The sequence below is a fragment of the Natrix helvetica genome, assembly GCF_964273705.1.
Source record: "Natrix helvetica genome assembly, chromosome: 1".
Lineage (NCBI taxonomy): Eukaryota > Metazoa > Chordata > Lepidosauria > Squamata > Natricidae > Natrix > Natrix helvetica.
In genome coordinates this window covers 261,171,849-261,193,859 of record NC_138548.1, presented here as the reverse complement: position 1 = coordinate 261,193,859, position 22,011 = coordinate 261,171,849, and the positions used below count along the sequence as shown (strand labels likewise).

General features: G+C 40.4%; 1 protein-coding gene across 2 annotated transcripts in view; it reads left to right on the top strand.

Moving 5' to 3' along the window:
• The window catches only part of ATP10B (ATPase phospholipid transporting 10B (putative)), a 56,497-nt gene extending 43,132 nt beyond the window's left edge, over window positions 1–13,365 (top strand). The window contains exons 14-21 of one of the 2 annotated variants that reach the window (XM_081939293.1): window positions 899–1,214; window positions 2,602–2,678; window positions 3,969–4,094; window positions 7,305–7,505; window positions 9,077–9,157; window positions 9,328–9,432; window positions 10,440–10,627; window positions 12,804–13,365. In XM_081939293.1, the coding sequence (XP_081795419.1) occupies window positions 899–1,214; window positions 2,602–2,678; window positions 3,969–4,094; window positions 7,305–7,505; window positions 9,077–9,157; window positions 9,328–9,432; window positions 10,440–10,627; window positions 12,804–13,212 (1,503 nt within the window). In that variant the 3' untranslated portion in view covers window positions 13,213–13,365. The remainder of the gene's footprint in view (window positions 1–898; window positions 1,215–2,601; window positions 2,679–3,968; window positions 4,095–7,304; window positions 7,506–9,076; window positions 9,158–9,327; window positions 9,433–10,439; window positions 10,628–12,803) is intronic. The other variant, XM_081939294.1, reaches the window with a different exon arrangement.
• The last annotated feature ends 8,646 nt before the right edge of the window (window positions 13,366–22,011 follow it).

Sequence of the window (22,011 nt, the reverse complement as noted above, 5' to 3'; positions counted from 1 at the left end):
CTGTATCACCTTCTTCAGAACCCAGGGAGATATTGTGAATGCTAGGAACAAGCTTTAAGATTTTAATACCATCATATGCCTTAGGCAGTTTGCAAAATAACTTATCTCCACATGCTGTTGAGGTTTTGCTTGATGCTTAATCATAGGCTTGCCATCTGTTCCTTATTGAAAGAAATTGATTCTTATTTAGAAATAGTAAACTTTGGTACTAAATAAGTAATTCTTCTCTGAAATAACAAACAGGGGGTAAACCTACCCCCCCCCCCTGTTAATATTTCATTTATCAGTGATGTAATGATAAAGCGTATTTAATTCATCTGCAATATGCAATAAAACAGTACATTTAGTCATAAACTACAGTATATGCAGTAGTATTTATCTCAATGCATCAACAGTGAACATATTGCAATTTCTTCTGAATATACACTAATAATAGCAAAAATTGTATAGCATCATTTTTTAACCTGGTGTCCTCTAAATATCTTTATTTATAATCCCAATCATACCAATCCATGGTCTCATATCAGTAGCTCAGGTCACACATATGGGTGATGTAAATTGTAATCCAAAATTGAAGACTTATATTGTAAAACATGAATATACAGAATTATATAAGAATTAGCGAAGTACAAATTAACTATACATTATGAGGGAGGTTAAAATTAGCTTGGATAATGCACCACATTCTCTAATTTTGAACTGTTACTAAATATTTGATCAAATAACTTGTTCAATGACTTCTCTAAATCAGCACTTATGTCCTTCAATTTATGTGGTAGTCCAATGGAATGAAAGACTATAAATAATTAAAAGTTTAGCATATACTGTTTAGTAACAGAAGAATTCTTGTTTGCAGTGCCATGTAGCTTCACAACTTATTCAACTATTTTTTCCATAGGAAACCTGTGAATCGCTGCTGGATATCATGTTGGAAGAGGTGCAGAAGGGTCAAGTAATCCCTACAAAAATCTGGAGTATTTTTGGCTTTAAGCTGCCATTTTCTTGGTCAAACGCAGGACTTCCAAATCCGGTTATTGGACTAGTAGTTGATGGAAGAGCTCTAAATACTATTTTCCAAGGAAAACTTGAGCATAAGTTTCTTCAACTTACAAAATATAGCCACTCAGTTTTGTGCTGCCGATGCACTCCTTTGCAGAAAAGCATGGTGGTCAAACTTGTACGGAATCAGCTGAAAGTGTTGACTCTTGCAGTAGGTGAGCATCATGTGCCATCAAGTAGCTGTCAGTACTTAACAACTACATTTTCTCCAGAACACTCTGTCTCCAACCTTGCCTATCCCATCTGATTTTCTTGGTAAAATATAGGAATAGTTTACTATTGCCTTTTCCCATATAGTATAACATGATGCTTCTATCTTTGTCATTGTTACTAAAGTGATCAATCTTCCTACATCGCTGCTGCTCAGTATAAGTGTCTGGTTGCTCTAGGGTTCTCTTCTGCCTTGAATGACCCTACTGAGAATGTACATTCTTGGCATACACTCCCAGCATTCTTTGCACATTTCTCCCAAGAACCTCCCACACATCCTAGTGCTGAGGCCCAAGGTCACCTAGCTGGCTTTGTACCCAAGGAAGGGTCAACAATTCACAGCTTGTTTCTAGTCTGGTGACTTAACCACTGCCCCAAATGGGCTGTCATCTATCCATCCATCCACCTAACCATCCATCTATCCAAGCTATTATCTATCTTCAGTAGGCTATAAGGAGTATTTCAATGATAACATTGGAATGAATAGGGTTGATTTTTTTTTTAAAAAAAAGAATCCTTCCCAAATCTACTATTTTCCTAGCAGCGTGATCTGAGATGGTGAATGGAAACATACAAAAAATGAGCTACTCAACCACTAGTTGCTGCTACTTAGCTTGAAATGTGAAAACTAGATGTTTATTACTGTCAAGGAATGAAGCAAAACAGTACTATGTACAGTATTACTGTACTATGTTTGGTTTTATGTCCAAATTGTTTATGGGTTGTGTAGCGGTCCAAAGGGGTCCCTCCAAACTAGGTGAATAGACATTAAATTAAATAATGACTCAAAATTAGCAATTGTAGAATGGGAAAAAAAATCCCAACTTCACATTCAAGTAATGTGATAAGTCTGGAAATATGACTCTGGATCAATTGTTTCTCAGGTTTTGGGCTAAATTCAAGTGTAAGAATGGGGTCTTAGTATTGGGTTTGATATGTCAGTGAAACATAACATAACAAAAAATGCATGTTTCTGCTGAGCAAAAGGCAAAATTGCTGAGAAAACTTATACAAGAATTGAAAATGAAATTGTTGTTGTCACTGTCAATGATTTATAATAAAGTCAGCAGTGACTTGGAACAAGGTGAATGGGAAGAAGTTTATTTCTCTTGTTCATACTACTCAAATTTAAGCTCAAGCAATGGCAAGATTCAAGGCAAACAAAAAGAAGTATCTTTTCATTCTATATCTAATTACACAAACTTGGCCTCTGACATAAACCATATATTGCAGAATGAGAAATATGCTGAACAAATATTTCCATTGCCTTACATACCATCTGTTCAGCCTACTTTTCAGTCTGAGAGAAATATATGTTTCACTCTTTTCTAGGTGATGGCGCAAATGATGTAGGTATGCTCCAGGCAGCTGATATTGGAATTGGCATTTCTGGACAAGAAGGTATGCAGGTATGCATAATAATTGAAGAATACTCTCTTGCCCTTGGCAACAATTGCTAAGGTACATATTCATAAAAAGTGAACTTAAGAACTTATCTGTTATAACAAGGTAAGCAATATCCTTGAGAAATCAGAGTGAAATGATTTGCATTTATAATGAATCAAATCATTTGTATGCTTACCTTGATTATTCATTTAGGCATATGAACCTATCCCATGCAAATGTCCAAGGCTATAATGTTTCTGAACAAAGACATTGTGCAGCAGAAAAAAAATAAGGAAGGTTGATTAACAATCAGAAGCATCATCTGGAAACTCTTTGTCCTCCCCCATCCTTCCTAAGGGGGTTAATTGTTTGATAGAAATGTCACTAGAAGCATCCTAATAGAATAAGCTGACAATTAATTTTCTTGTTGGTTGACACTTATGAACTGAGGCTGAATCACAACTACATTGTAATCCAGTAAAACCATAGATGGATTGTCCAACCTCTACCACTAAATCCATATTCTCTGTGCAGGACTATATTTGATGTGGAATTGTACTGGATTACAAGCAGTACTTGAGGATGTTTTCCTCATTCGGTGTTTTGAGTTGTTTCATCCAAGGCTGTTTTTATTATTTTAGATTGGGATGGGCAATTTGTGGCTCCAGAGCTACAAGAGGTTCTCCAAGTGCTTGTTTGTCTCTCACTGTTCCTCTGTTGCTGAATATTTGGAGAAGAGAAACATGCACAAACAGTAGTGCATTAAAATAAGCAAAATGGCTTAAAAAAACAAAGGATCCCAAACTTTCACACAAAGGTTAAGGAGAAGGGGAGAATTGTAGTTCCATCCAAATAAATGATATATTCCCACCCTCTTTTCCTCATTATTTTAGAGTGATGTGAAGCCTCCAACTACCCAAAATTGCTTACTCTAAGTCTAACTGTCATAAGATCACTGTCTTATACATTAAATTGTCACACTGGGCTTGGAAATGGAGACAGATGCAGTTTCATAATGAAACTCTAGCACACTCATTTTTAACTTTTCTTCCAGTTATATTAGTGTGTAACTTCACTTCAGAATTCCCAGTTAGCTTTGGCGAGAATTCCAGAAATGATAGTTAAACACATCTAAAGAGCAAAAGCTTTGGAAAAGCTGCAATCGAATAGTCTAATATTACACTAGAGACACATTATATTTCCCACTCTCGGCTTTTATTATTTTGACTTTTGCCTGCAGTCCTGATTTATATTGGATCAGTAAAACTTGAAAATATATATTGTGTCATTTATATATACGTTCTCCATTTCAGGCTGTCATGGCCAGTGATTTTTCAGTATCTCAGTTTAAACACCTCAAGAAGTTACTTCTAGTCCATGGACACTGGTGCTATTCTCGCTTGGGAAAGATGGTGCTATACTTTTTCTATAAAAATGTGGTAGGTGTTTTAACTTTTTATTTCATCCTGCATGCCATCCATTATTGCTTAATTGGACAGGTTTTGTTTATAGGTTATTTGACTGGAGCCCAGCTTACCAGTTGCCAAAAATATAATAAGGAAACATTCCATAAAGTCATTCTTGAAATATTCAAGAATTTAAAAATATTTTGATTAAATGGATTCATTCGTTCCTTTAAAATAGGTTTCATTCTCTAATTTCCTATTTAAAAATGTTATCTGGAGAATCCTCAACAGAATTGTGGCTCTACTGCTATACATAAAATGGCTGATTATAATCATGCCATGTAGAAGTTGGTCCTGACATGGACTCTACAGGCTGACAATGACCTAAAGTGATGGGAAACCTATGCTACTAATAGATGACCATATTAGTCAGCTTTTGCCACATTGCAGGAAATTCAGTTGGACATCCATATTCTCAGGGTAGACATTTCAATCATGCAATTAACATGCATCTCTTGGGATCCAGAGCCACTAGCACGTCCAAAGGGAGGGGGTGTTTAAAAAAAACACAAGATGGTAGCATAATCACACAACATGCTGCCACATCATGGCAGCATAATCAAGGCCAGAGTTCCTTTATATGTTTATTGCAATGTACACTATATACAAAATTGTAGATGATAGATCAGCAATGGCGAACCTTTTTTGGCTCGCGTGCCATAAGTGGGGGGAGCGCAGGGGGGTCATGTGCAGGTGTGCCGCACCCATAATGCAATGCACGACCCCCAGTGCGCATGTGCGCACTACAGGTGTGCCGCCCCCCCCCCATTTTTACATGCTTTTTTCGCCCTCCCCAGGCTCCAGAGGCTTTATAGGAGCCTGGGGAAGACGGAAACAGCCTCCCCGGCCCCTCTGGACGCCCTCTGGAGGCATCAGGGAAGCCTCCGGACAGTCCCTGAAGCCTTCGGAGCGCTCAAAATGATCATCCGAACAAACCTGAAGTGACTGGTCATTTTAAACATTCCAAAGGCTTCAGGAAAGCCTCTGGACGGTCACTGAAGCCTTGGGAGCGCTCAAAATGACCCTCCGAGACTTCCGGTTTGCTCGGTGGATCGTTTTGAGTGCTCTGAAGACTTCAGGGACTGTCCAGAGGCTTCCCTGATGCCGAGAGATAGAGATGAGATACAGAGACAGAGAGACAGACATAAAGGGATAAGCTTCTGTTGCATTGCTACAAGTACCATTTTGCCTCTTTTGACTCCCACTTTGGGCATTGGTGTCCAAAACCACAATTTTATAAGGACTGAGGGAAAATCAAATATCTTTTGGGAAATGCTTATGTTGAATTAATGTCATTAATTTTCCCACTATTATTTCATTTCCCAATATCCCAGTCCACTGTCAAAAACCATGGAGATTTTCTAAAATATTATTTAATTTTTACTTTGTCACTAATAACCCTTACAAAGGGGGGGGGGTTAATATTAGGTCTGATGCTGGAAAAAGTATGATTCCCATTACTAAAGAATGATGGATTCCCTTAACTCAGGGGTGTCCAAACTTGGCAACTTTAAGACTTGTGGACTTCAACTCCCAGATTTCCCCAGCCAGCTGAAGTTGAAGTCCACAAGTCTTAAAGTTGCCAAGTTTGGACACCCCTGCCTTAACTACATTGCTATAAATAAAAGAGGTAAGGGTTTCCCAAGTCCAACTCTAAGGGCCAGTGCTCATATCTGCTTCCTAGCCAAAGGAGCCAGCTTTGCCTAAAGGTGCTTCATTTGGTCATTTGGCAAGCATAACTATGCAAGATAATGCTGTTGTCTTCCCATCAAAATTGTACCTATTTATCCACTTAAGTAGAAGTATAATCTTTATTGTCATTGTACTTAAATACAACGAAATTGGTATTTCTTGCATGTACATAGACACTTAACTCCCATTATTTGATTGAACTTTTTCTACTTTGCCTATTTCTGGTGAATTTCATTATATCAAATGTTGTTTACCTTTTGTTTTTCTGACTTATTACCATCAAGGTCCATAACATTGTTTGCTATGAAAGTAGCTAGAAAATTGTAGAAAACAATAGGAGGGATTTTTCTGCCAATTATTTAATTTTACTATTTCAATTTTTTCGTACAAAAATAAATAAATAGAAGTGACATTTTATAAATATGTTACCTTTGCAGCATACAAAGTTTGTGTTTGATTCTGAGTGACAATCACATAGCTGCAAGAAATACAAAAGCTATTTATATTCATGAAAGCAAGCTCTGACTGTGAATCTCAAGTAGATGACTACAATCCATTTACATACACCCAAGGTTAACTATATTTTTCATGCAAATGTTTGTCACTAAGACTTAATAATGCACTGAATCTAGTCTTATTTGTGCTTAAAGTAGATTTACTAAAAACAAGTAGATATATTGTAGTCATAATTAAGTTCTGATGATTTCAGTGAGTCTGTTACTACTCTTAACAATAGCAATTAGACTTATATACTGCTCTGTGATGCTTTACTGCACACTCTGAGTGATTTTATAAATGTCAGCATATTGCCCCCAACAATCTGGGTTCTCATTTTACCAACCTTGGAAGGATTGAAGGCTGAGTCAACTTTGTGCCAGTAAGGATCAAACTGCTGGCACTATGTAGAGTTAGCCTGCAATATTCCATTCTAAACATTATACCACCATGCCTCCTTAGCTTAAATTTGACAAATTTATTTTTAAAAGAAATAGTTTAAAAGTAGGGAAGTAACTGAGAAAACAGTTCTCAATCCTTTTGTCCATCTGCTGTTTTCCTAATCATATGACATCATGGGTTCCAAAAATTAACTCGGGTACATTTAAAAACTTGAGAAAGAAAACACAAACAAAAAGCAAATTAGCATGGGTAAATTGCAGTTAGAGAAAAATATAAATATGCTTCTCTCCTTATCCCAATAGTTAGTTTAACTTTCTCACTCCCAGCGCTTTAAAAAAGAAATAGAGTTCAGTTGTACATGGTTGTAATGTAACTTTAGCTAGTCTCTCAACTTAATAAAAAAACTAATTAAAATCAAATAGCATATTGAGTTTGTTTAGCCTAATACTGTGAGTCCTTGATCAGATTCTAAGAGTTTATCATGCTCTGCAGGGGCTAGGTATTATGACTGACCAAACACCCTTGGATAGCAAAGGCTGGATGATGTTTCTACAGATATTTAAAACATTTATTTTTTTCATATGTTATCACCAGACCTATGCCAACCTTCTCTTCTGGTACCAGTTCTTCTGTGCTTTCTCTGGGGCTTCTATGATAGACTACTGGCAAATGATATTTTTCAGCTTGTTTTTTACATCTGTACCACCATTAATTTCTGGAATTCTGGATAAAGACATTTCTGCAAAAACCCTATTGGACATTCCTGTGCTTTATAAAAGTGGACAAAATTCAGAGGTAACACTTTTTCAAGAATATCCCATAATATAACAGGTTTCACAGTATAGCAAGATAAATATCCTCTCTAAAGTAGAACTTGGCTGGGTTTGTACACTGCATTAAGCCACGATTTGTTGAATATGGTCAATTTTTTAGCTAAACAATTCCCTTATTAAACAACTGTATTCTCTTGGGTAAAAAGCACCTTTTAAAAACATTTTTGCTATGAATGGATGAAAAAAATAGAACGAAAACAATTGTTTATGGAGGAGCATTCAATGCTTTCTTCTATCATTTTTCATCAGTCCAAACTATTGTGTGAAGTCTGATCTTGCACTAAGAAATGCAACTCATTACACTTTTAAATACATTGATTCTCATTGGATCAAAAATTCCCAAAGCTTAAAATAGCCACAAATACAGGTTGATACAATAAGCACAATAAAATGTGTTAACAAGTCAAGGTGCTAGTTCAACAATTGTTGGGGTAGGTATGACTAAAATAGGGAAATCCAGGAGACAAGTGGGAAAATATGTGTCTTTTAAGCGATAGCAAAAAAAAAAAACACTTCCAAACCAAGAACCCACATACAATCACAGAGGATATTATCCCACACTAAAAAAGCCACAATCCTTTATGAAGAATGTCAGCAAGCTACAGTATGGTCATGGGGACATTCTTCCCTGGCTCTAAAAACCAGGTAAAGTTCTGTGAGAAATGATTGTTCATATGACTTGGCTGTGTGCTTGTCAATCAAAATGAAATCTGGAAAGTAGTTTAGTAACTAAACAGCAGACAATGCAGACCCTATAATACTACATTATAGTACAAATACAACATTAATTGAAAAGGACCCTAGTAACCTAGTTCCTCGTTCTAATCTAAGTGTGGTTTATAAATCACCCTCAAGAGCAGAAACACGTTGCAAAAGTCCAGTCTCTAGGTAAAATATATTGCAATATTCCTGGGACAGCTATGGCTAATCCCTACCTTGAAAAAGTTACACCTATCATAGTAACCAAAACTGTAATGTGTTATTATGTTTAAAGTGTTAGAGTAGGTCCAAACTAGACCCAGAGACACCCAATTTGAAGACATCCATTCTTACCTTATTGGTCCATCCTGATATGGAGATAAAAGGCATGGAGATCTCCATGGAAGCCCCTAGAGGTCTATGGAAAAGATATACAACAATTTAACCAAAACAATAATTACATTGGAAATATGCATTCTTGCCCACAGGGGCTTGTTTTGACCTCTTATGATAGAGACAAGCCCATCAATAACCCAAGCTCCATACCTTCTTCTTCCCCGTATCCCCCCTCTTGCTGTTCTGTTTGGATAGAGATATAAGAATAAATAGAATTATCAGTAGCAATTTAAATAAAACTTTTTCAGGTTTTCAGGCATACCACATCTCCACTGATTTTGATTTTGAAGGCAATGGCAGAGAATGAAACTGACGCAAATCCTGTCATTTACAACTGATTGGTGGATTCCCCAGTGGCCATCGAGTTATAAGTGATATATCAAGAAAATGTACATGTTCTGAAAAATCTCTATTCTTTCTGTGTCCTATTTGCTACAGATTTACAAACCTCTGACGTTTTTCCTTGCTATCTTGGATGCCTTCTACCAGAGTCTCATTTGCTTCTTCATCCCTTATCTAGTAAGTGTTCAAATCTCAAACTATTCAACTTTCTCTAAACCAGCCTTTTCCAGCCTGTTGCTATTCAGCTCATATTTGAAGTATATTAGACTTGAGAAGGCTGGTTCATAAAACTCAACATTTCTGTTTTGTATTTTGATACATCAATATTCTTTTATCTACTTTTTCAGGTATACCAGGATTCTGATACTGATGTTTTCACATTTGGAACAGTAGTTAACACTGGTGCCCTTCTTACTATTCTTTTTCACCAAGCTTTAGAAATTCAGATGTGGGTATGTATACAGTCTCAATAACTATCCCAGTTTGTGTGCTTGCTTGCTGATTGATTGATTGATTGATTGATTGATTGATTGATTGATTGATTGAAACAATGACCTGGCTATTAAGGTGATAGTCATGTGTTGTTGATACTACATTTGAGTGTCTGGGTATAAGTCCCTTCCACCTTGGATTTCAAAGGATTTATCGAATGATGAAAAAGTACTGAAATGCCAACATTTGCAGATAGTGCAGTATTCAGATTCAGAAATAGTATAAGTGTGAGTTTTCATACAGGATCTTGGAGTCCTAGTGGACAATCACTTAAATATGAGCCAACAGTGTGCAGCAGCCGCCAAAAAAGTATCATTTCCCTCATTTCTATCAGAAATATTTATGTATTTCAGTAAAAATTTTACATAATTACAAATATTATTGCTGATTGCAGTTAGACAAGGCTGCAGATAATATTTTTGCTGAAAATGGAAGAAAGTTAAAGTTCTAGTCCCAGCTTAAGCACAAAGCCAGCTGAGTGATCTTGAGCCTGTCACTCTCCGCTTTAGCAAAGCCACTTCTGAAAATTCTTTCCAAATAAACTGCAGAGACTAAACCAGGTAACACTGACTCAAAGGTACAGACGTACAAAAATGCAATAAATGGACAGCAGGGCTTGGAAACCAATATTCGCACAAAGCCAACTAAAAAGCATGACTTCTCAAATGCAACAGAAAAAAATACTGCTTTTTCCCACCAGGCCCACACTTGTCTTGGAAAGACCTGACAAAAAGCATCAGAGTTAATTCCAAAATTTGACATTCCTCAATGCAGGTTCATCGTTGCTGCAATTTTTACATTCAGATGCCTTTTGTTTGCATAGAAATTGCACTGCCTCAGCATAAGATTGTTACTATGGTATTTGCTCTTTATATTCTCCTGATGTTCTGCACCATCACATTCCTAGACAGGAATCAAAGCTAAAAGGTTTATTTCTCTAATTGCTTTTCTTTTCTTCTGTTCACAGACCCTGTTCCATGGGATTGCAATAATTGGGAGTATTTTGCTGTACTTCGTTTTCTCATCCATCTACAATGCAACCTGTGTCCTTTGTAACCCTCCCACAAATCCCTACTGGATTATGGAGATGGCATTTTCAGAGCCAAGCTTTTATTTCACAATCATTATTATGCCAGTTGTAGCACTTCTCCCAAGGTTTGACCAATGTTTTTTTTTCTTACTTGTTCTTGTTTGAGGTGCCACTCAATAACTAGCTTACCAGATCGAGGATTACAAAAATTGATTAAATGTTGTCCCAGGAAACAGAAAGCCTTATCTCTGCAGTATGGTGTTATTTAAGCAAGGTCTCAATTGGATGTTGCAAATAAGGCAATTGGTACCATGTAAAATCTGATTTCCAGAGAAAGGTCCCAGCAGATGTACCCTTACTAGTCTGTTTTTTTCCCCATTCTCCACAAAAACCTGCCAACCAAGAGCCAGTTCCTTGGTATAGCTGTCATTTTATGGAAGGGAAGCTTAAAAGCCCTTGACAGCCCACATCCTTTAATGCAGTGCAACTTTCTCTGTACAATTTGGAGAAATTGAGTTGACATGCCTTGCTAGAACATAAAAGCTTTGTTGTATTGTGTGATGCCTTCCTTTTTCTCTCTCTCTTTTGAGAGGCAACCCTTGAGTACTTCAAAGAAAAAATATGTTTCCATGTTACAGCTAGTGCCACAGCTCAGACTTCTCCAGCTGTCATATGATCCTTAGAAATAGCATAAAGATCGACTATCTGCTTCTCCCTCTTAACACCCAAGGTCTAAGGGTTATGAAAAGAATTCCCTCAGGAAGCCTTATTCTTCTTGAGTCCTGCTTTAATCTCTTACTACAAAACACACATTGATATGAGGGCAGAACATTTTAGCTTCTTTCCATAACATTGCATTCCTATGAATTTTCTGTAAAATGAGACGTTTTTTGCTTATTGTAAAACTGATAAAGAGTGGGGTGCCACAGAGTGGCAGCAATAACAGAAGAAAGCTTGAAGAAATGCATCCAAATATATTTACAAATGTTGGTTTTTGGTATTTACATGAGCAAACCTTGATAAACTTCAGAGTTGTTCACTTGTTTTCTTCTTCTTTCCTGCTGTAACTGTAAGAAGAGCAGAAGTGTCCTCTTCCTTTCATAACAGATCACTGATATTCAAAATCTAGACAAAAGTATGGGCAATACTATGCATGGTGTCCGAAATAAGACAATTTCAAAATGTCCTTTATGAAGCTGCCCTATTTCAAAAATAACAGAATAGGCCTCTTGTATATATGACTGTCCAAGACATTTGGGGCAACTGGCAATTTCTCATCTTACTATTGCTGCTGATTTACTGCTAGTCACTGCACTTGCTGTAACATTTTCCATGAATCCCTGCATTTGTCAACTTGCACCTGTTACCACTAATGTTGTATAGAATGTAGGCTGCCTTTACTGCTTCTTCTGCAGCTTATTCATGCCAGAACCAGGAGGAGCCTTCTGCACATCTGTGTCTTTGGAATCAGTTGCATTTGCTTTGCTATCTTGCAAGGAGAAATGGGGACCAAAAAAAATCCTCAGAAGTCACAGATCTCTTGAGTTGAGCCACACAAAGAAGTGAGGATGGGCTGATCAAGAGCAGAAATGACAAAAGAGTGGTGGGGGACTTGGTAGAAGCTGTGAAGGTTTAACCTACCCTTCCCTGCAATCTTGACCACACTAAGATTTCTGGAAAGGGAAAACCATATCTGTTTATATAATACAGTTACAGAGAAATACACTTACCATGGGCTGTGATCCACAGACTGGCATAACTAAACCATTTTTTTTCCTGAAACATAGCAGCTGGCCCTAACATGGTTGAATGGCAGTTTGAAGCTGTCCATAATCATCAAACAAAACCCTAGCCCAAGAACAGGCAAGCTGATCTATTCTATACATTCTGGATTTTATTTCCAAATTATCTTGCTATGTCTGAACGGATGTGAGTTATGCCTTATTTGTTCGGATAGTATCAGGTTACCTATGCATCTTTAGCCATGGCACCACCTTAGCAGGTAGATGGAAACCACCATTGTGACAGATCTTTTGTGACTCTAACTTTCATAAAATTATGAGTTTCCTCATTCTAGCTTTTGTTCCCTTTTTGTATCTTTGTCTGTACTTTGCAAAAAGTGCCTTTGGAATCCATACTGTATGTGTGGTATTTTGGAACTGTTATCTGTAGAAAGTGGAATCTTTGTATGAATGACTAACTAAAAGCATAATTCACATTATACATCTACCACCTACAAAATGAGTGAGCGAGATAGCTTATTATTGAAAAAATAACTGTGTTTTTCTTTGCCTTCCCTAGATATCTTATATTGGCTCTGCAAGGGACTTTTAAAATATCCTGCATCCTGAAAGCACAACAACTGGAGAAGTTGCCAAAAGAGCAACAGGACTGTGAAATACAGAAATGGAAGCTGATAAAAGAAAGCCCGGCAATCCACAATGATGATCCTAGTCAACTCAGTGGAAATATTTGTGATGATGTAGCACTCGGGCTTCCCGAGACCAGTGTTCCCCAGGGCCTAGGGCCTCTGCAGAAAGAAATGCTTGAAGAAAGAACTTTGAATGAGGAAGCCAAGGATGATGCCAAAAGATGCATCCAGGAAGAGACTGGACAACTTACAGCTGTGGAGCCATTTACTGGCCAAATCCCCCAGAACACAAGTTCCCAGCAAAGCCATCGGAGGTCTTTGAGTGCAGTGACTTTGTGAAGGAGGCACAACTTTCAAGAGGGAAAAGTCAAAATTGACTGCTTTCCCAGCCTCACTCTCCACGAATAAGGGCAATGAAAGGAAAAATAGGATTCCTTTTTTATGTTACATGGTAACATAAAATAAATAAAATTTCATCAGTATATCGAGAAACTGTGTTTTGACTATACAGTGCAAGACATTTTGGATGCATATGGCTATATATTTCTGGGGGGGGGGGTGGCAGGGAGGAAGGGTTCAAATAGCTTAGAGGACAATTCACAAGATTTCCTTTGTGGGAACTTAAAAATAGAAGGGCTGTTTCTTTTCACCAATGAAATTTCAGAATCATGCCACATTTCTGCCTTACTGATGAATAGGAGTTAAAACTGCAACATCTTAAGAGTAAAATGATTCATGTTTAAAGATATAAAGAAATAAGCCATTAATCTAGATATTTTACGTGAGAATCCAAAACTGTTTTGAGGGGATTTTTTTTAAATAAATCTGAAATAATACTGTATGTACTGTACATATATAATATATGTTGCATATATGCATACTGTATGCGAAAAACTGCACATGCCAAATTGCTCTTCAGTGGTCAGACAGTTGTTTAGTTCTTTTGGGTAAAAAGCAACCTAGTGACCTAATTCCATATTTGGAAGTAAAGTTTGTTGATTTCTCAGGAATTATCAGCCAAGATATATATTTTAAGAGCTTTACCTCTACTTTGAATGGGATGCCGAGTAAGGAAGGTGGACCATCGATCAGGGGCAAGGGTAGGTTCTGGCAGGCACTACTGCTGGTTTGTTTGTGGGTGCACCGTGCACGCATATGCAGCACAATGAAAAATGTTCTGCGCATGCGCAGAAGTGAAAAGCAAGATGGCGGTGCCTACAGCGCTGCCCAGAGAACCGGGTCAGGGATGTGGCGAGCCTGGGTCGCTGCCAGTTCCAGCGACCCAGGCAGCCAAACTACTACTGGTTTGACCAAATTGGGCCGAACCAGTAAGAACCCACCACTGATCAGGGGTCCAAGAAGCAAAGAGAATTCCTATGAAGAGAGACTGAAGGAAGGAACCAAGCCAGTTCAGCCTTGAGAAAACTGAAAGGGGGCATAATAGCACAGCTGAAAGAATGTTGCACCAAAGGAAGTCTAGAGTCTATCACCTGGAATTATGAATTTAAGTTGTGAGAAGGCAATTTTGGTTGAATGTTACAAGAAAAAAAGAATTCCTAACAGTAAGAGCAGCATGGGGGGGGAGGGGGGAGATACATCTTTTCTCTAACTGTGTCAAAGCAGGGCATGCTTTCGTTTCCCACAGTGAATAAAGGTTAGGTTACATATTCCAAATGACCCTATTGTCTGGATTCATAAGAATGACAGCTGACTTCTCAGACCGGGAATACTCATACTGTCATCTCAAGCAGAATCAGTACCAGAGGCATGACTTCTGTCACATAGAGAAAAGGCTTGTGCTCCGGCCTCTTCTTCTCTTTCTTAAGAAAAAGACTGTTTAAAAAAAATAAGAAAATGTAGAAAGCTGTTGCAAAAGTTCTGATAAAAAGTTGGGGAAGGTCCAGATGAAAACAGGGCACTTTGTGTTGGGATTCTGAATACCCCTAAGCAAAAAAGAAAGCATTTAAGCAAAAGCTGTATTAATTGTTAATTTATTCTGTCTGTATCTGTCTAAGTTGAATATTATTTATATCTCTGCCCAAGTTCAGAAATTCAGCATATAGCAGGTTGTGTTAAGATCAAATTTTTCCCCTGATGAGAAATTTTCTGAGCTTGGTAAAAACTCAGAGCCTGGTAAGTTTATAATATAGTAGTACCATTGCTGCAATTCCCTTTTTTAAAGTTGTTGCTGTCCAATGATTTGAGAAGTTCTGACTTTACCTCTTTCAAAATGTTAACATTTTAATATCTAACATTTTTTTAAAATTACATCATCTTTTTAAATAAACTTTGATTACTGTTTATCTCTGGTATGTCTCTGGTTTGTCTCCCAAGAAAGGGCTGGAACCAGTGGTGGGTTGCCATTTTTTTTTACTACAGGTTCGGGCATGCTCATGCGTGCACATAATGCTTCTGCGCATGCGCAGAAGCATCCGGGTGGGTTGGCGGAGCATCCCACCACCACTTCGACCGGTTTGCCCGATCTGGGCCGAACCGGCAGCAAGCCACCTCTGGCTGGAACATCTTCATGTGCCTCAATATTATGTAACCAGCAGGCAACACTATGGCAGTTATTTGCCTTTTCATTTGACAGAAAGGCTACAAAATATAGGAACCCCTTTTTTTTCCTCACCCAAATGGTTAGAAGGATCATCCCAGGGAAGGTGCCGCCTTGAAAGTTGCATGGAGGCAATGGGAACTACCAAGGCTCTAGGCAGAATAGAAAATAGCATCAGGGTAAAGCCCCAGACTGTTTATAAGAAAGGATATCTGAGGCCTTAAGTCTTATTCCTTACAGACTCAATCCACTTCACTACAGGGCTCTTCCAATATTGTAATTCTTGCACTATAGATCTGGTTCTGTAGATTTTCATCAGTATTTTGTCATGGGTAGATAGCTTCCTTAGATGGGATTAATTGGAGCCAATAATCTTTGCAGAGAGGAGTGTCAGCGTTCCAAATAGCATCCAAAAGTAAATCAGAGTCCAAGGCAAAGTATTCCTCAAAGTTCCAATTTATGAAGAGAGCCATGTTGGCACATCTGGAAAAACCCGATTCTGAAAGCTTCCTGGGTTTCCTCCACCCAGTTGAGAGTTCAAGATCTTGCCCCGACACCTACAAGTCCATCGCATGGCCCAATCTTCCACTGCCATGCTGGTAGCTTCCACCCATCCAGTTCCGGTCAGGTGCAAAGGTGCAGAGGCAAAGAATGACCTTGGCTTCTAGAAAGGAATTTTATTTTGGCTACATAACATTTAACTCCGTACCACCATCCCCTCCCATTTTCCCACAATAGAAACAGCATAGTAGAATAATAGAAAGTGTGACAGGCCAAAGATCCAAAAAGAATATGGCTGAAAGCCTGACAAGGAGGAGCTGATTCAAATGGCCAACCCCAATATAGATATAGATCTAAATGATTTTCAGATAGTTTCCGGGGATCCCCCCCCCAAGAAAAAAAATTTCGGAGCACTATATTAGCCTCTGGAATACAGATTGATCAGGGCATTAACCTGGCTTGCCTCAGAGCAGCTGTTTCCTGTCCACTGATCCTGTATAGGCCCTTGGGTCTCTGAAGTACTTCAGGAAACAAAGTACATGAAGCGATAGCTGGAGCAACACTAGCAGAGAAGCAAGTATGCCTGGATATGGGTCTGAGTTCAAAATGGAGCCTCACTTCTTTTTTATCCTTATTGCCGTGTTTCCCCAAAAATACGACATGTCCTGCTAATAAGGCCAGGCCTGGTTTTTGAGGTGGGTGTAAATATACGCCTTCCCCGAAAATAAGCCCTAGTGAAAGGGTGCCATGGCAAGTACAAGAGGAAGCCCTTCCCTTCCCCGGTCACCTCAGCGCTTCTCGGCTCCTTAATAAGATCAGTTGAGCCAATCTGGCTGCCATTCAAAAAACAGTTAATTTGTGGGTGCTGCTCAGGCCATGGCCTCTGGCAAGTGCGGTTGCTTTTGCCATCGATTGCGGCCACAAAAGCAGCAAGAGGCCAAGTGATGCACCCCACGGGCCTTGCACCGGCCTTCCGAAGGGTACTGTAGCAGCAGCTATCCACAATTTTTTTATCATTATTTCGTCTCACCCTTGCCCTCAGCCACCCCCTTCAGCTGAGCTCAAGCAGAGAAGTGGCCCGCAGGGTTTCAGGAGCAAAGTTGAGGCTGACAGGAGTCAGGGCAGGGGGGAATGTCCAGTGTGGCCCCAGCGCTCTTCTTTCCTTGGAAACGGAAACTTGGGAGTGGGAAACAGCATTCCCAGGAAGGGTGGGTACGTCAGTATGTGTGTAAAAAACACAAAGCGAGGGAGCCAGCAGCCGCGGATTAAGGAGCTTTGTGAAACGTTACGCCTACACACAAAGTTTGGCAAGGGAGGGAGAAGAGATACTTCCCTCTCTTGGCAGTGTTTTGCTTGAAAATATTTGAGAATCAGACCAGAAAGAAGGAAGAATGTGCCCTGCAAGGAGATGCTGTCAACGCTGCCGCCTGCAGACATAGACAGAGCAAAGTTCATTGAAGAACTCTACAAGACTATCTGAAGGTGGAAAGGGGGAAATTTCCTGCACATCGGCTGCGGCATCTTCTCACAAGGCTTCTTCCGACATCCCCAGTTGTATGGATTTCCATGCCTTCCTTTACGGGATGTTGCTTCGCACGTGGGACATCGGGAGAAGCCCTGTGATGAGACGCCGCTGCCAATGTGCAGGAAATCCCCCCCCCCCCTGCAGATCATCCTTTCAAAATGTAGTTTCACCAGGATGAAGAGGTGGCTGCAGGCGGCATTTGCGTCAGGTTGGTTTTCTTTGCAAGGTGGACGATCTGGGGAGCAAGAGATTTAGGAAGCCTGGGCTGGCGTGGGGCCGTTTCTCCAGTGAAGCATCTGATTCATCCCCAGGGGTGAACATTTCACCCTTCGCCATCTCTATACCCTGGCTTAGAAGCTGCAGAGGAAGCTTGCCATGCCTGGGGGGGGGGGAGAAGTGACAGCAAGAGGAGCCATGTCTTGGTCCACACCTCTTACTTTTCTCCTATCCCACCTGCCACCCCTCTTGCTAAAGAGATGGTGGGGAAGGGAAGCAGCCTGGATTCTGTTAGCATTGGGGCAGGGTGGGAGGAGTTTGACTGTGAGACATGCGTCCTACCCGAGACTTGCAGCTCCGTCGTGTTCCTCGCTGTTTTGTCCAGGGAAGTTGAACTCTCGAGATTTTTTTTACAAGGTGCTTCCCTGGGCAAAACAGTGAGAAACACGACGGAGCTGCAAGTCTTGGGTAGGACGCGTGTCTCGCAGCCCAACTCCTCCCACCCCACCCCAATGCTAACAGAATCCAGGCTGCTTCCCTTCCCTACCATCTCTTTAGCGAGAGGGGTGGCAGGTGGGGTGGAGGAGAAGTGAGAGGTGTGGAGCGAGACGTGGTTTCTCTTGCTGCCTCTTCTTCTCACCCCTCACCGGGCATGGCAGGCTTCCTCTGCAGCTTCCAAGCCAGGGCAGAGAGGAGGCAAAATGCTCACCCCTAGAGATGAATCAGATGCTTCACTGGAGAAACTGCCCCACGTCAGCCCAGGCTTCCTAAATCTGTCGCTCCCCAGATTGTCCCCCTCGCAAAGAAAGCCCAACCCGATGCAGGGCGGTGATGGGACACGTCAGAGCAGTGCCGGCCAGCTGCTCGGCCAGCGCAAAGAACAGGGAGGGGAGGCCATGGAGGCGATAGTACATGCAGTCCCAGGCTTGCTGCCTCCTACATCCCCAAAATAATAACCACCACCACCCCCCGATACTAAGGCCAAGGCCATATTTCGTGGGTCAAAAGAAAATAAGACCCTGTCTTATTTTGGGGAAAACACAGTACACGTATGGAGTGTCAACCAGCCCCACTATTTAGAACATCTTGGTGTCAGGGTTTTGACCAATGTCCTAATTAAATCACGAGCGAGTTGACATTTGGATCTTGTTAGGGATGGGCAGATCTGAAAATGTAATTAGTGTAACTGTAATAATTGGGCCGAGGATTTAATGCCTAGAAATGCTTGCATTTGCTCCAGATTGAATGCTAGATAGACAAAAGTATTGATATGACAATGATGGAGTCTTGCAATGTCCCCAGGATGCATTTAGAACTCAAGGAGGTGAATGGAATTCTCTATTATCTCAGTACTGCCAGTTTTGTACTAGTCCCTGTATCCCATCTGGCTGGTTAACGCTTTTTTGAGGGAAAAGGCAGTTCCCAAAGCCTTGAAAGAGCTCTGTTCAACCCACTCCTCAAGAAGCCAGGCCCAAATGGAGTAAAATCCCACAACTATCATCCAATCTCCAACATCTCTTTTTGAGGAAGGTTAAGAAAATGATTGAACTGCAATTGCAGAAGGCATATAAAATAGGGCCAGGATGGCGAACCTGTGGCACACGGAGCCATTTCTAAGGGCATGTAATGCGTTGCCCTGTCAGCTCCAGTGTGCATGCGCACACTGAACAGCTGGCCAGCTGATTTGAGGCCTTGATTTGAGGCCTTGATTTGAGGCCATTTTTCGCCCTCCCCAGGCTCCTAGAAAGCCTCTAGAGCCTTGGGAGGGTGAAAAATGGACCTACCACGCCCATCAGAAGTCGGGAAATGGCCATTTCCGGCCTCCGGAAGAGTTCTAAGGGGCGGGGGCGTTTTTTGCACTCTCCGGGTTCCAAGAAAGCCGTGCACGCATGTGCGGGGCAGCAGGGGGATCACACATGTATGCACAGTGGGCACAGCATAGGGGGCATGTGAGCACACGCGATAGCCCGCATGTGTGTGCTTTTTCCACCCGAGGCGAAAAAGATTCGCCATCACTGAAATAGGGGATTCATGATGGTCAAGCCTAAGAATGAGGCAGAAACTGCACTGATCACTCTCATAAATGACATGTACAAAGGTTTGGATGATAAAGCCTAAAACTCCTAGAACTCTAAGTCGCATTCAATTATGCACATTGAGTAACCACAATTATTGATCTCTAAAACCAAGCCAAAACTTTCCCTTCTTTTAACATTTTACCTTTATACCGCTATCATTTTCCCCTTTTTAACACAGGCTTTTTTAAAACCAGGAATAATAGTTTTCTCAGCGTGTACCACGCATGCTCCCTTTCCAAAAGCAGTTTCCAATTCTGTAATGAAGCTACCTTTTTACAAAAGTGCTGCTTAAAGGTGTTTATCACTTCTCTAACAAGTGTTAAAACAATAAACCAGTCGATTCAGACTAATAGCCAGGTGTAATCTAAGCATTTGAGGGCTCATAAATATTGATTTGTAGATCCAAGTATCATGGCAGCCAGCTGCTATGCCTACAGCAACAGAAACATTGTAAATATTTATGTCTAGGCTTGTCCTTTCTGAGGCTCTGGATAAAGAGCAACTAGAATAACTTTTTTTTTATCCACTGCAAATGTTCTCTGTTCTATTGATCTGGAAATTTGGTGATGGATGGCAAAAAGAGAACCATTCATGCTCTAGAGGCAATTTTATTTTTTTCTTTCAAAAGAAGCAGTCCCACAGGACTGATGTGTCAGAGGCTGATGGATGGAGCTAGAACAAACCACGGGTAAGAGTAGAAATTTAAAAAGGTGGGACACTCGCTGTCTCCCTGAAGCCCCCCCATCTTGGGGGGGTTTTTTCCCACGTTTCATAAAACTGATGAAGCAGCCTGCAGTGAAGGAATAGATTGCTCTTATTAGTGACTTCAACAGATCTCTTGCAGGATATATGAGTGGGAAAAAAGTGAGATGCATAAAATAATTCCAAAGAGCGCAATTTCTACTACCACAGGATTTATAATTATTATGGTTCATCATACCGTGAGCCAGATTGTTAGAACTGCCGCCTCATGCTCAGACTTTCATATTGCTCGATGTTAATCTGTCATGAACACTGTGGGGAGAGAGCTGATTAGGAGGGGGGAAGATTCACTACGCACCCTACCTTCTAGAGACATAACGTCAAGGTCAGATGGTTGGGGATGGCATGCAGCTGCATATCGGCCAGCCCACAGTTGAAGAGACCATTCTCAAAACACCACATTCAAATATGATTGGACAATGGACCAACAGTGGGAAGCCCCTCGGGCGGGAGGAGTTACACTTGGCGGTTTTGGCATGCAAATTTCAGTTCTGGCTTTACTCTACTGTATCTTTCTCACTAAATGGAGTCAAGGATCCATTCTTACTTAAAGGTTCAAGTTGAAGTAGGACTGACACAGATGTTTAGACTGGATTTGGCATTTTTATCTGCCTATCAAGTCCTTCCCAAGAACCTGGGATATTACAAGTACTGTAGTCCTTGATGTATGATTACAACTGAGCCCAACATTTCTGTTGCTAAGCAAGCCAAGTAAGTTAGGTGGATTTTGCTCCATTTATGACCTTTCTTGCCATGGTTGTTAATTGGAATTGTTCAATTAGTACCACTGTTGTTAAGAGAGTACCAAAAGCTCCACAGTTCAACCCCGAGCCATATATATTATCTTCTATTTTCTGTATCTTTTTGCTTTTATTTTTGCTGCTCATCTGGATATCATAATCCAGATATGGCAGCCTTAGTGGTGTAGCAGCAATAGTAACTCCTCTCTCACTTGCTTCCCCTTCCTTCGGTGCTATTCCCCTACAATGGTACTACCAGGGGCTTGTGCACCCAGGTTTGTGTGCTTGTTTGTTTGAAAAACTGGAGGGCTTGCTTCAAAGATAAATTAAGGGGGAACCCAAGGGCCCCTGTGCCCACAGCTCCAAAGAAACCACTTTTGCCTTCAATATTTATATGACCCTCTATTCCCATTACTGTACAGTACTATCATCAGGGCCGGATTTTCCTATAGGCTAACTAGGCTTCAGCCTAGGGCCTCAAGATCAAGAGGGGCCTTTTATTTATCCGTGCCACATTTTTTATAAAGGTTAGTACCAATTACAACATGTTTCATTTAATATATTGATATGTTACTGTGAAAGTCCGAAATCTGATGAATGAAAGTCCGAAATCTGGTGAATGTCGACATTCACCGGTGAATGTCGACATTCACATAGTCGCTTGGTGTATGTCCTTATCCTCTCGACACCCTTACCCTAATACCCTTACCCTAATACCTCGGCTCCTCACTTCCTTTTAAGCGTCTTCTATTCGCGGAC